General features: G+C 32.6%; 1 protein-coding gene and 1 pseudogene across 22 annotated transcripts in view; both read right to left on the reverse strand.

Moving 5' to 3' along the window:
* The window catches only part of Rims2 (regulating synaptic membrane exocytosis 2), a 575440-nt gene that overhangs the window by 416447 nt on the left and 142764 nt on the right, over positions 1 to 16229 (reverse strand). For 10 of the 22 annotated variants that reach the window (XM_027948980.3, XM_027949040.3, XM_027948965.3 and 7 more), the window contains one exon: positions 12100 to 12111. The exons of the other annotated variants lie outside the window; for them this stretch is intronic. In XM_027948980.3, coding sequence (XP_027804781.2) covers positions 12100 to 12111 — 12 coding nt within the window. The remainder of the gene's footprint in view (positions 1 to 12099; positions 12112 to 16229) is intronic. 22 annotated transcript variants of the gene reach the window in all.
* On the reverse strand, positions 6206 to 10347 carry LOC114101493 (tropomyosin alpha-3 chain pseudogene; annotated as a pseudogene).

Below are 16229 nucleotides of genomic sequence, written 5' to 3' on the forward strand. Positions count from 1 at the left end.
TAAAATATTAAACGTGGGCTGGGGATGTGGTTCAAGCGGTAACGCCCTCGCCTGGCATGAGCGCAGCGCTGGGTTCGATCCTCAGCACCACATACAAATAAATATGTTGTGTCCACCGAAAACTAAAAAAAATAAATAAATATTTAAAAATTCTCTCTCTCTCTCTCTCTCTCTTTAAAAACTAAAATATTAAACGTTTTCAAGTAATGCATTATTAGTATAATTCCAAAATAAATTATTAAATGTTTTCAAGTAATGCATGAGTAAATGAAGCCCACTCATACATAATTTTTGTCACAATAAGATTATCAAAGAATATGTATTAATATTTTATTTAAGTTGAAAGCAAAATAAGACTTGCGGATGGTTTCATTTGGCTGATTTAGTTGACAATAAGAATAGCTTTGCCTATTAGCTAATATGTTCCATATTTCTATAAACTGAAAGCTAAATATGCAATTCTAAGATACTTATAAAAAATAATTTAAAGCATATGAAAAGACAAAATAGTTTTATTAAAATAAGTTATAATTATTAAGGGTACTAAAATTAACATTTTTCCAAACCCTTTTTGGGTTAAGTATATTGGCTTAAAAAGATGTCTCTAACTATAAGAATAGTAAGAATAGTCATTTGATAAGAGTCTTGGTAACACTTTTTGCTATAACTCCCAGAAATTAACTGAATAAATCACAAACCAGTTAATAAATTTTGTGAGAGCAGGGTTTTCAATTTTTGTTTTCATCAAATTGAAGAAAAACCTAAATTAGTGCTCAACTGATATATAACAAAATTATCTTTGACAAATAGATTACTATTTTTTCGTCACATAGCTTGGAGTTTGAGGAAATTAGTGAATTGTTATTGCCTAACTCCTTCTATTCGCATTCAGTCATTAATGTCAACAAATTTCCTTAGCACTTGCATCTATAAAGATAAAAGAAATGGAATTTATGCTGAATTCCAATTCAGTCTCTAGATTTGTGAACAACTTTGAAAGAAAATTAATCCTACCCATCTCCAAAAAAATTCTTATATTTAATAATTTTAATCAAAATTTATATTTGCATTATTTTAACAAATTGTATATTAGAAATTACCAATTACTTATGATTCAATTCACTAGAAATTTTTCAAAACTTTAAGCCTTATGGTCAAAGAAATGTTTAAATTTTTACTATATATGCATATTTTGTTGGAACAGACTATGAAAAGATGATTTTTAAGGAGATGTAATCATATATATTCTATCTTTGGAAATCCAGGTGATTGCTAACAAAAAAAAACCATATTACATGCGTATAAAATACTGTGAAGGAGGTGGAATGTACATAAAAATTCAAGGAAAAACAAAGAAAACATTTGGCTGTCAAAACTTTGTTCATGTGTTGGATTTTTTTATACTCATGGAAGTTATCAAACTGCTGAGCTATTTAGATTCCATTGGATATATATTTTTCCGAGGCTCTAACAATTTTACTATAAATATCAATATTGATAATATGCTAGAATCTGTACCCCTGCAACTAAACATGATGCAAATGTTAAACATCATCATAAAAATATATGTGACAAAAGATTTTTTAAAATTAGAGACTTGAAACAAACACATTTCAAGATCAGTATCTGAACTACCACCTCAGCTACTCCTTACAAGATTCAGCTTCCCCTACCCCCACAATCCCATATTATACAAGTTTCCCAATTCACAACCATTTTATATTAAGCTAAAGTGTACAATATTTCCTGAGCAGAGTTCTATAGACTGTAAATCACCATCCTCTACAAGAAGCTCTATAAGCCTGATCTTACCTGCTAAGTCATTTCTTCCCTTCCCCATCGGTTAACTCGAAAGAAGACAATGGGCATCTAGGTTAAGTCAGAACAGCTTATCTAGTAAAATTCAGTAATATTCTATTTAATCATTTATAAAGATTGTTTCTGTGGGAAAAGATATTTTGAGCTCCAGCTTGCCAGATAAAGAATGTATAATCTTCCCCACTTTTCCCCTTCACAATCTTAGTAGTAACTATTCTGACAACACATGAAAAACTACTTATTCCTAAACACAGAATATTAGCTTTCTGTGTTGACATAAATCAATACCTATGTAAATTAATCACTTCCCATCCATTTTAAATTAAGGTACAAAAGATGGAAATTCAATCTAGGCCAGGGACAGGGTTCATATTTACAAATCACTTCTTGCTTAATGTTTTAAGCCACCCACTATCTGTACAGAAATTTATATTTCATGCATATACTATGGAAATCCAGGATTCATGACATTAATTTCTGAGTATGTTAACACCAAGAGAAAGGCAGGGCTTAAATTTTAGAAAGGAATGATCTCTTTTTATAACTTATTATTATTGTTTTAGTATTTTTTTAATTGTAGGTGGACACATAGTATCTTTATTTTTATGTGGTTCTGAGGAGCAATCCCAGTGCCTCACACATGTGAGGCAAGCACTTTACCACTGAGCTACAGCCCCAGCCCCTAAAAAGGAATAATCTTTCGAATCAGAGAAAACAGTTGTATCTAAACCTAACTATGCATTAGAATAATCTGAGTAACAATTCCTAATAACAAATTCCTAAGCTTCACCCTCAAACACTCTGATAGAGTGTGCACTGAAATGTGTTATTTTTTTTTAAAGACTGTCCCAGATAATTCTAATAACTCAAAAATAAACAGTAGGACACTCCTGAAATAAATCATCCCAAATCTGACACTTTATTATGGGCCTTTGGGAAAACTGTTTAACCAATGTGAAGCTTTGTTTTCTATATATAAAATAAACATAATTGAACTCCTTAGGGAAGAAAGATTGTGGACTGTGTCTTACTCAGTTCTGTAATCCCTGCACATAGTACTTGGTAGTTTATAACTTTTAAAAAAGTGTTCTTGATACAATATATATTTAGGTTTTATTAAGTAAATTCATTATACTTCCTGCTTTCTATTAAATATCTACCTATAGTTTGGGTATTTTAAATTCATTGGATATATTTTAAATACATAAAATTCTGTTATATAAAAATTGTAATGCTTTCCACTGCTGTCATGTAGTTAAAAAATAAAAATAAAAATTTTTTAATTCTGTTACAAAAAAAAAATGTTTTTCTGATGCTCTGACCTACCAGTACAATGATTGCAACAATTATGTGCATGTTCATATAAACTTAGGGCCATATAGTATTGATTACAATAGTTACAATATTTAGAAACATTAAGAATGAACTAGATATCTACCTATTTTAATAAAAGCCATTAAAATGATTTAAGATAAACAGCTCTGCTTTGAAGGGAGGTTTTAAGAATATACCCTTGGGGCTGGAGATGTAGCTCAGTTGGTAGAGTACATGCCTACCATGCACAAGGCCCCAGGTTCAACCCCAGTACCACAAAAAAAAAAAAAAAAGAATATACCCTTTTTTATCTTTTCAAAGGTACATGAGGTATGTAATATATTTTAGTATAAATATTATTTTTTAAATTGTAAATATAAAATATTCTTAAACAAATTTAATTTTAGCTACCAATTCTAAGCTGCCTCTATTAAGCAAAAATATGTTGGCATGAAAAAAATACAGGAAAATTCATACTATATTCACTTGAAATGGATTCCAATAGTAATATTTAACATAGAGACAATCTACATAGTTTATGGATAAACTAGAAAATACCTTCCTTTTATCTATTTTTTTGTTTAACATCTCTCACTCCTTACAAAGGACTCACATCTAAATGGGCCATAAACCCTGAATGTTGTATGTATATGTGTCCTATAAGACATTCTTCTTGGTTTTTAACTGGATAAGAGTATGTTAGTCATGGTATAGTCAAAAAAGAATGGCAAAGTTAAACCTTTTTACCCTTCAGTTCCTATAGGAAATAATCAGTTATGAAGTAAGTAAATCAAAATAAGAAACTGAGAAATTAAAATAAAACATTTCGCAAATGTAGAGAAATTATTTCTCTCAATATATTCCCTTCTATTAATTTCAAAACAATATTATGGAAGAGTGAAAATATCTTTTATTCATTCAGGAGGATCAATAGTCATATAGAACCACTACATTAAAAAAGAAAAGAAAAGCCTTTGCCTATTCCTAATTCAGACCACCCATACTAATATTTAGCCAGCATACAAAAGTATGGAGTAATAACCAGTGTCTACTCTGATTAGCTATACATTCTGATTGGTTGGTGCCCAAGGCCTACTGATTGATAAATAATTTGAATACCTACCATGCAAGGATTTCCTATTTTTCAGTAATTGTATTAGATGTTTGTGATAAATTAATTTTTAAAAAAACTATTTCTGTCTGACTATTATATGTCAGACATATAAGTAAAAAAAATAAGTCAGAATACAATCTGATAAAGAGAGTAATAACAACATGAAGGAGATACTGAGAAAGAACTGACAAAGCTTTTTAGGGTTTCTGCAGAAAGAATTATTTAAATTGGATTTGGAAGAATCCATGAGTTTGTTGAGTGGACAAAACAGAGAAGGGACTCTGGACAGAATAAACTATGTATGAAAAGAAAAAGAAGCATTAAATAGAACGTTGTCTTCTTGATAAAAGATGCCATTTAAAAGTGCTAAAATTAAAAATTTATAATACAGAGAAGAAGTAAGGTAGAGAATTTAGTAAAATCCCATCTATGAATGGTCTTAAATTCCAGGGCAATTAAATCCCAATAGCAAATAATAACTTTCCCTCACCCTATTTTCTCCACCAAACAAATGTCGATGGCTCTTGAATTTCCATGGAAATTGAAGTCTCTTGTTTAGGCTTCTTTTCAGTGTATCCCTAGAGAACATTATCTTACTATTCTTTTTTTTTGAGGGACTGTTCTTTATTTCAAAAAGACACTTGTCAATATTCAGTATCAAAACAGTTGCACTATTGTTTGTCATTCTCCCACTGGCCCCAAAGAGATCACAACAAAGGAGAGTACATTTTAAGCCAATAAGCTGCAGGATGTACTCCTACCAGACCTCACAGAAACCTCACCTAGGAGTGGGGATTGGGCTGGGAAAGAAACTTTGAAAGATCAGCACACTGCCAGCCCAGACTGTAGGACCAGATGGGGTGGCCAGATACCCCAACTCCAAAGATGCAAAGTTTCAAAATAATATAAAACTTTAAAAGTTTGTACATAAGCTATTCAAAATTCTCCAGCACTGATTTAAAGCACAATGAGATGGCACTTTTAGATATAGCAGCTTCAGACTCAGAAAAGGGTGATGAGATGAGTTTCATATGGCTAAATCAGTAGCAAAAACATAATTTTCTTTCTTTTTTATTTTTTAAGGAGGATAGCAATTAAATGGTCACCTCAAGATTAAGGGGCCCATGATCCATTCTGTGAACACTTGGGAAGCAAGTAGAAATGGGAGAAAAATTTGATCTCAGGGCTAAGAATATGGTTCAGTGGTAAAATATTTGCCTAACATGCACCAGGCCCTGAGTTCAATCCCCAGAACCACAAAAACAAAAAGTCTCAGAGGTCTCATCATGTTAATTTGGTCATTACTGATGAAAAAAAAAAAAAAAAGAAAAAATAAGAATAAAGTTATCTAAAGATACCTTAAAACTAAAAACAAAACAAAACCTGAATAGTAAGGTTTTTATTTTTTGGCTAACTCCTCTTGGAATCACCTTTCTGGTTTGGCTGATAACTTGGCACAGAGCAATGAGGTTTCCCATTGCACAGAGCAGTGAGTCTTTCCCTGGGCTGTTTGGCTCTCAGTAAGGCAGGCCCATTCTTCTTTTCCTCCTCTACAGAGACTGAAAAGTTACCTGCCAAAAGTGAGAAGGGAATTAAATTGCTGCTTCAGAGCTATAAAATTATTTGTAATGTTTTACAAATGGTTACTGTAACAATAAAAAAAAAAGTAATTACAAAATGTGTACATCACAACAGGCTTTTAAAGACACTTTGCACTGTGCTCACATTAAATGTTGCTCCCAATGGTGCTCAGCCTCTAGTCCAGCTGGAATCTCTGGGAAGAAGCAGAGACAGTTTGTGAAAAAGACAAGGGGGTGGGAGTAAAGGGGGTGTTGAAAGGAGAAAGCAGCCTTCCAGTTAAAGATCAGCCCTCAGTTTCAAGGTCAGCTTCTGGCTGGTGGGCATCAGGCGGAGTCAAGATCAGAGGGAGGAGCAGCAGCAGGGCAGGACTGGGGAGCTCTACCTCTCATTCAGGTCAAACAGAGTCTGGCCCAGCATCCTTTGTGTACAGAGATGCTCCTCTTTGGTGCATTTCAGTTTATCTTCCAAATCATCAATTGTCTTTTCAGTTTGGCTACCTATCTCTCAGCAAACTCAGCATGGGTCTCTGCCTCCTTGAGTTTATCAATTAAGAATCTTTATTTCTTCCTCATATTTGTCTTCTTTTTGAATGCTTCACCAGCATTCAGACACTTCAAGTTCTGGTCCATCAGTCTGATCTGATCATCCATCTCTCAGCAACAGGACTCTGCCAGCTCAGCTCGTTCCTCTGTAGGTTCCAAGTCTCCTTCAATAATTACTAACTTATGAGTCACCTCTTCGTACTTCCTATCTGCTTCTTCTGTAATGTGCTTAGCTTCTTTGAGTTGGATTTCCTGGAGTTCCATCTTTTCTTCATCTTTTGGAGCCTGGTTTTCAATAACCTTCATACCTCTCTCCTTCTCATCAGCAGCTTTTTCTGCTTCCTCCAGCTTTTGCAGGGCATTAGCTAGGCGCTCATTAGCTCCTCTTCAACTAGTTAGACCCTGCGGTTCAAGGAGGCTGCCTTAGCCTCAGCCTGTTCCCAGGCCAGCCTTTCTTCCTCAACTTCCATCTGGAGACGGTCATCCCTGTCCTCTGTATCCTCAGCTTGCTGTTTCAGAACCTGGATCTTGTGCTTCACCGCCTGGACAGTGGCGATCCCCTCATCCCACCCCTCGCAGGGTGCCCACCCAGCCACTTCGCAATATCTACCTTCTGACTGCTCAGCTCAGCGTTACAGCCGCTTCTCACCCCTAATTCCGCCTGCTACGCCCAGAAAATCTTGACTTACTTTTAATTAGCCATTACCCTGCTCTTTCAACAGGACAATAAATCCTAGTTGGTTTAACACTAGCCTCACTTGGTTCCATCTTCAACTAAATAAGCCAACCCTCAGTTTGAAGAACAATGCTCCATCATTTTTAAAAGACACACAAACAACTCAGCAAATTCTATTATAAGTACTTAAAAATAAATTTTAGACAAAAAATTAAACCAGCAAATCCTCCCGAGCAGACACAAGTCTCTGAGGAATCACTACTTATTCATTGAAAACCGCGGTCACTTAACTTTGCGGACCGCTAAAGTTAATACAGAGCTATTCTTAGAGATCCAATTTGGTCAATTCCCAGGTTAATTACACTCTGGTGGGGTCTCAGATAGTTAAGATCCAGTTAGTTTGATGCAACAAAATGCTGAACTTTAATTCCTATTTCAAGTTATATTTACCTATACTTGTAGAACACTCCAGGTAAGAGCATACTTTTTTATTGCCTATGCACATTTTCATCTACTTTCACCACACAATATAAGAGCAAGCCTTAACAGTGTAACAGACCCCAAGATATACACCAATGGCTCTTAAAGATATAATCTATAATACAAATAATACCCTGCGACAATGAACACTATTAGATTTGTACTATACTTTGGTGCTAGAAACTATTGGTCCCTGAGACACACACAGAAAGCAGCCCCTTAGAATGTATACTGAGGCGTGGGGAACACATTATAAAGAGATAATTGTCACAATATTTAATTTAACTGTTCAATTTTACTTTCAAAGTTCTCTTTGAAATGACCAGATCAAAAGAGAGGAAGCTGATGTAAACAGATAAAGAATCACCAGGACTGATGCAGCCAGTGTTAGCTAAGTTCCTTTTATATGCCTGACACAATCTTCTACATTTTAATAATACTAAAGCTTCAATCAAAATGTTGGTGAGTCTCTTCTAAAAAAGTTAAAAATAGAACTGCCATATGATCCAGTAACCCCACTATTGGATATATATTCATAGGAAATGAAATCAGCATCCTGAAGAGATATCTGCACACCTGTGTTTACCGTAGCACTATTCACAATAGCCAAAAGATGGAATCAATCTAGGTGTCCATCAAGGAATGAATGAGTTAAGAAAATGTAGTATATATACACAATGAAATATTATTTGACCATGAAAAAGAACAAATGCCTGTCGGTAACATGAACATGGAGAACATAATGTGAAAAAATCCTCATACAGAAAGATAAATATCATATGATTACCTTCATATGTGGACACTAAAAAAGCTGATATCCTAGAAGGTCAGAATAGAATAGTGAGGACTGGGAATGTGGCTCAAGTGGTAATGCGCTCGCCTGGCATGCACGGGGCGCTGGGTTTGATCCTCAGCACCACATACAAATAAAATAAAGATATTGTGTCCACTGAATACTAAAAAATAAATATTAAAAAAAAGAATAAAATAGTGATTACAGAGGGAAGGGGGAATGTTTGACAAAAGACATGCAAACACAGAGAAGAAGGAAGAAAAGTCCCAAAAGGGCAAATAAAAATAAGTAAAATTAATTGCCTGGGACCAGGGGTTCAGAAATAAGAAAAGACATGGGAGGTAGAAATTGAAAATGATTGCTAACTGTTATGGAGTTTCTTGGGTGATAAAAATACTCTAAAATTGTGGTAATGGCTGCAAAGTCTGTGAACATATTAAAAAAAAAACATTGGATTGTACCCTTTAAAAGGATGAATTATATGTGTATTACATTACAATAAACTGCTTTGAATTAAAAAATAACCATAGATTTCTACTAAAACAAATTATAATCAAGTTCTCAAAAGTCAAAAGACAAAGAGAATTTTGAAAGCAGCAAGAGAAAAGTGACTTGTTACAAAAAAATGGGAATCCCAACAAAAGTGTCAATAGATTTCTCAGAAGAAATTTTGCAAGCCAGGACAGAGTAGGATGATATATTGAAAATGGTGACCAAAAAAAAAAAAAGTAAAAACCTGCCAATAAGGTATAATATACCCAGCAAAACTATCCTTCAAACATGAAGGGAAGATAAAGACTTTCACATATAAACAAAAGCTGAGGAGTTTATCAACACTAGAATTTTCTTAGAAGACATGCTAAAACTGAAATGAGAGGACACTGGCTAACAACATGAAACAATATGAAAGTGCTAAACTTACTGTAAAGGCAAGAATCAGAATACCCAAACACTATAGGAGTGGTATGCTAATCACTACTTACTCCAGTATAAGAATTAAGGGACAAAATGTTCAAAACAATTATGGCCATAATAACTTGTCAATGAGTAAAAAATACAAAAAAATCATTAATATAAAATATGAAAGGAGAAATTAAAGTGTGCAGTTTTTGTATGCAAAGTTACTAGTCCCTTAAAATAGACTTTTACAATTATAATATGCTTTATATAAGCCTTATGGTAAATACAAATACTATTTTGGGATTGCCATATATACTGGAGATTACACACACACACACACACACACACACACATATGAATATATCTGTGTGTGTGTGTGTGTATATATATATATCTGTGTATGTGATATGTAATATCCCCAAAGCAAATGTACATAGTATGTCAAAGAGATATTTGCATTCTCATATTTATTGCAGCATTATTCACAATAGCTAAGATATGAAATCCACTTAAGTATTCATCAACACATGAATGGATAAAGTAAATGTGGTACTTATATATAATGGAATATTATTCAGCCTTCCAAAAGAAGGAAATCCTGTCATTTGCAACAACATAGATGAACCTGGAGGACATTATACTAAGTGAAATAAACCAGTACAAAAACAAAACTACTGCATAATTTCTCTTAAAAAGTCAAACTCATGGAAACAGAGTAAGATGGTGGTTTCCAGGGGATAGGGGAGGAGGGAAATGGGTAGATGTTGGTCAAAGAGTATAAAGTTTTAAGTTATGCAAAATGAATATATTCTCAAGACCTATATATATAATGTAACTAAAATTAATAATACTCTATCATATAATTGAAATTTGCTCAGAAAGTAAATCTTAAATGCTCTCACTGCACACACACACAAGGTAACTGTGAAATGATAGCAAACATATAGTTGTCATCTTTAACTCCTCTTTTTATCTTCTTTATCCAAACAACAAATTTCTCATCTTTCAAGTTTCAGATCTGCCACTCTTCAGAACCACTGACACTTTCTCGAATATCAGGCTCAATAATGTCATGATTGATGACTCCAATAGTCTTGGCCTTTCCCTCATCTTCACAAATGGCAGTCATCACCTTTGCATTAAAAGACAGTGCTAGCTACATCTTTTTTATCATTCCAGAAGCCTTCAGAAATTTTCTTCTATCCATTTGTTAGAACTGTGTCACAAAGCCATTACCAGTTGCAAGGGAAGCTAAGTTTTATATTCTTCCAGACTCTTGCAGAGAATGTTTGTTATCTATGTTTAGGGTTTCTCTAGACATTAGCCACATGTGACTATTTAAATTTAAATTAATTAAAATTTAATATTCAATTTCTCAGTCTAGACCATTTTCAAGTGTCAAGAACTACTTGTGACTGGAAACTACTCTGTTGGATAGTGAATATATAAAAAAGTTTCACATTGCTTAAAGCTCTATTAAACAGTACTGTATATAGAATATCATAATAAGGCTTATTGAATTTTATTTCCAATGTTCCAAATTCACAGAAATTTTATCACAGTATACTTTCATCTGTCATTCAATCCTTAATTAAAATATAGGCTAATAACTATGAAATCTTGTCAGTACATGAAAGTCATTTCTATAGCTGAGATTTCATCATTAAGTGCCTCATTTTTGGGATAGGTATGTCTATGTCAATTCATTATAGAAACCACAGGCACTAATTAGATCATTATGCTTTCTGTGTTAACTCTGGCCATGAAAGTAGCACTAGAGATTCTAAAGGTAATGAATTGCCTGAATTGTGTTAACTGTTAGCTAGTATAATGGACTGGTAGAAAGCTCATAGGTTCTCTGGGGAAACTACCTTGGATCAAGGATGATGCACAATTTGAGACATGTTTACAGAAATTGACCCATATATAGTAACAACTGCCTCTAAAGTTTGGGGGGAATAAAAGACAGAAATTGCAGTGTCCTCTTTTCTGCTCAGAAATTTCATTCTAAACCCACATTCAGTATTTGCCAACACATGCATTACCCTCAAACAAATAATTGAGAATTTGAATGGAACAAAAAGGCTTAAAATGTTTAACAAAAGAAGATACTGCTTAGAAGATCTCAGTTAAAGGGTGTTTCTTAGGGTTTTATGCCAATTTGAAATTGGACAACTTGAAGAGACTTCTAGGTTTAGTTTGATTCATCAAAATAAACCAAAATAGAAAGGTTGTGTCTACCTGTAGTGACCCAGTCTCCAGAAGAGATCTAAATCCAAATCTAACACCTCATGGTAGAACAGTAGCAGATTAATAAAGTCCAGCCTAAAGTCTAGTCATATCCACCTGTGTCATCTATTTTTAAATTATAAATATATCTAATGTAAACATGAGGATATAAGGCAGATATTTTATCAAATTCTAAAACATATTATCAAGAAAAATGTTAAATATTATCAACTGCCAAATATATACTTCAGTAAACCCATTTTCAATGTTATTGTAACTTATTATTACAAAGATTTACTTTTAACTAAGTCAGAAGTTTCTTTTATAAACCCATCAGTACAATGATGAGTTTAGGGAAACATTGCAAGATTAAAGGAGTTCTTATCACAATGAGGAATTCTATGAGATCTTGAAAAAATATTAAATTCTAAAAAGTCAAGCCTCTTTAAAAATCAGATAATTAATTTTCATCAAAATAAAATGTGTTTTTCAGTAAAATCAGCATGCTTAAGTATGCCATAATGCTTAGCAACTACCATGCAATACAACTGTAACAAAACACTTAAATTGAATATAGCTATAAAACTAAAACTGGCAATAACAACAACAAGGAAAAAATCATATTAGACAGGAAAAAAAAAAAGACTCTAACCACTTTGTCCTCCTGGTGTGATTATCCACGAAAGCAAGTTAAAAAAGACAGAAAAGACAAAACAAAAAAGAAATTATTAATTCCATTCTTAAAACAAATAAGAGTTTGCTAATGAAATAAAAATTCTGAAAATGTTTAAATCACATTTTGACTGAAATCTAAAAGTTTAGATTTAAAATTAAAAATTTAGGAGGGACATTTTTCCATATATAATACAATTCAAGCAAAAGCATGCTACTACAATATATAAACAAAATAGTTTCCATAAAAGCAATTAAATACACAAATATCAGAAAAATATATTGTCTTTTTCACAAAGAAAATCCTAATTAAGTTAAAGGAAAAAACAAAAAATATTTAGTAATAAAGTTTTTAGGTACAAAGATAATAAAACATAGCCTCATTGTTTATCAATAATTTCATCATCTACTATCAAAATTAAACAAAATATAATTTTACATGAATTATGCATATTGCTTCTAAAAGTTATTTCTGACATATTAGCTTAAAATCTATTAAACAATGTGGCTACAAAGAAAAATTTAACTGCAATAAGTCACTAAAGATATAATATTATTATAATTAGCAATTGTGGGTCATAACTTACCACTATTGAAAATGTAAAAAATAAAATGGTAAGATGTAGTTTAGTCAAAAGACCCTATTTAGATATACCTAAAACTAAACCCAATTGTTACATCTTTTTAATATAAAATAATTATGATAAAAATACTAATGCAATAATAACTTGATATAGGAAGTTATATAAATTAAAAACAAAATCATGTATTTTGAAGTATTGCTCTTCCTTTTAAATACAGGTTGTATACAACATTTGTGACTGAGAAGAATAGCAATCACACAGACCTATCTTAAAATCTTGCTGTATATCTTGCATAATTTCCCTAAGCTATCTATCCTTTACTTCTTCATGTACAAAACAAAGAATTAATATTTACTTTATAGGGTTTTTTGAGAATTAAGTAAAATAACATGAAAAGCTCTCAGTATAGGGCCTGGCCCATAATTCCAAACCTGATAGTCTAGTCTGTTAAAAAAAAAATAGGATATTAGTGGCTGGGGTTATGGCTCAGCGGTAGAGCACTCTCATAGCACAGGCGAGGCCCTGGGTTTGATCCTCAGCACTACATAAAATAAATAAATAAATTATTGTACCCAACTACAACTAAAAATAAATGTTAAAAAAAAATTTTTAAATGGGATATTATATAGAAGGGAGAGGATTGTATTCTTTACATCACTGTGTTCTTGACTGCTTTATTTATCATAAATGTTAAAGCTAAATATGATATAACAGCTATTGTCTACAATCAAAAACATCACCAAACCATTTAGTTCAATAAAAGTCTTTCACAGAACAGTCATTACATATGGATCAGATACATTAGATGGCTGAGACATCAAAAAATAAAAAAATAAATAAGTGAGATAGTTTCTGCCTTTAAGGAATTCAAGGAACTAAATATGGTGAGAGAGAAACAAATCATTGCACAATAGAGAAATTTTTGAAAGTAAGAGAACAGCAAAGCACTATGGAAATACAAATAATATAAAAGATCACAGTACTTGGAGAAAGAAGGAATAAAAAGAATCTGAAACATAAACAGGGCTTTAAAGAATAATGAAAAGAATCTCAGGGAGACTAGTGAGGGAAAATATTTCTTCCAAGACCATGGCATATGCAAAAAGCACAAAACACAAACAGACAGACAAATTTGAAACTACAAGTAATTTTAAGTGACTAGATTAACAGATATAGTTGAAGTGAAGTTCCATTGTTTACTATATGTGGCAAAAATGCAGAAGCATAACACTTCCACAAGGTAATGTACATTTCAGAGAACAGGGGGAAAAAAAGGAAATAAAACCATCATTAATAGTAAATACCCATTAGCAGATAAAACAAGTTTAGTTTCAGCTATAATATACTTAGCTACAAAATATACACGAAATACTCACATATCTTATTGTCTTTCAATAGAAAAATTCAATACCATATAATTTATAAATAATATTATTAACTACCAGTGAGTGTTCACTCCACTATGATGTACAGACTGAATTCCAAGGAGGCAAGTCTAGAAGCTGGAAGAACAATTAGGAATTTGCTGCAACATTTTGGATAAAAAACAAGGTGAGTTGGCAAGAACTAAACTGGGGGTAACAGGAGGAATAGAGAAAAGTGGACTGATTTAAGAGATAAGGAGTAAGGCCTCTGAAGACTTGATTGAGAAATAGAAAGTAAAGAAGAATAACTGGCCAACTGGGAAGATAAAAGGACAATTACTTAAAAAAACACATTCATATATATTCCCTCTCTCTCTCTCTCTCTCTCTCTCTCTCTCTCTCTCTCTCACACACACACACACACAAAACACACACACACACACACACACACACAAGCAGAGCATATTTGGGAGAAATAATGACTTTAGACACAGATAACGTGACTTTCAGGTGACTATAATACACTCAAGCAGAGAGTTTCAGTAGGCAACTATGCCGTTGGATCTGCACGTCAGGAGAATACTCTGGTGAAATTTTTATAAATCTACAGCATATGTAGAGTATTTGAAGCTATAGAAATGAACAAAATTTCCCAAGGACGTTATTACAGGAAAAGGGAAGAATGGGCATGATGGCTGCTAAGCAAAATGGTCCTTCTTTACAAATTGGCAAGCCTTCTAAAGAAAAGAAAATTTTAAACAAAGAGATGGCCACATCCTCTAATCAGATTTTAGTAATGCCATCATGTCAGAATCTCACTGTAATTGTCAAAACTACCTCATTAACACTCAAACTGGAATTGTGTTATCAAAAAATCAAATGTAATGTACCAGTACAAAAGATTACCAAGTACAATGGTTGATTAAAATCTCATGTGACATATAGAAAGTATATTGCTACAGAAAAATACTTTTATGTTAAACATAAGAATGATTTGGGAGTGCTGGGGATACAGCTCAGTTGGTAGAGTGCCTGCCTCACATGCAGAAAGCCCTGGGTTCAATCCCCAGGACCACCCCACACACGCACAAAAAAAAAAAAAAAAGAATGAATTAATTTTTAAATCAACCTGAATCATCTGGATGTTTATCTCAGGTTTATATTTCATCTATTTTTAAAAATCAAAGACTAAATTGTTCAATTAAAAATTAAAATTACTTTCCATATTTAAGCTTATTAATTACAGAAGACTCGTTTATGTATGCAAAAAGGAATACACTGATCCAATATGATTATCTAAGCCACCTAGCACAATGAGTGGTATATATAATAGGTAAGAAAAAGTCTATTAGCATAAAAACCATTACAAAATATTTCTATAGTATTTACTACATGCCAGATATATGACTACGTGCTTCATAAATATTGATTTGTTTTACCTTCACAATAGCCTTGTAAGACGGGTACTATTATTGTCTCTACTTACAGATGAAGAATCTGAAGTGGAGAGAGATTAAAGATCTTGTACAAATTCACAAAGCTGTCCAGTAACAAAGCTAGGATTCAAACTTTGTTTCACTTCAGAGGTGGTGCTGTAACCACTGCACAATGCTACTTTTATACACTATGGTATCCTATGTTGGCTTTGTATTTCTTATCTCTATGATTTAATTTATTAATAAATTATTCTAGATCACCATTCCTGGACTTAGAAAGTTAATGATAATTTAACATATACTCAAATTATTTGATAAATATGTAATAGTATAAATAAAATTTAAAATTTCTTTTAAATATGATTAATATTTGATTTTATTTTCTAATTTTATGCCTACTATGTTTATAATCAATATGGCCACCTTTACTGCTTATTACTTCTGCTAATAACCAATCACCTTGCTTCTCCCCAAAATCAACGTGTTATTTCCAGTCTACATCTCATTATCACTTACATCATTGGTTCTATTACTCTTCCCTCAGATATTTTCGCTTAAAAGTCATGGCATAATTTCAGGCTAAATCTACTAAAACCACTTTGTGCAACTATCCATTATTAGTTCCCCCATCTTCTATGAAATTAATGTCAGTTTCCCCTCAGAGTCATTCTTCATATGCTTGGTCTTTCTCCCATTATTTCCTCTATGTATTGCTAAAAAGACAGA

The sequence above is a fragment of the Marmota flaviventris genome, chromosome 15 (genome assembly GCF_047511675.1).
Source record: "Marmota flaviventris isolate mMarFla1 chromosome 15, mMarFla1.hap1, whole genome shotgun sequence".
Classification (NCBI taxonomy): Eukaryota; Metazoa; Chordata; class Mammalia; order Rodentia; family Sciuridae; genus Marmota; species Marmota flaviventris.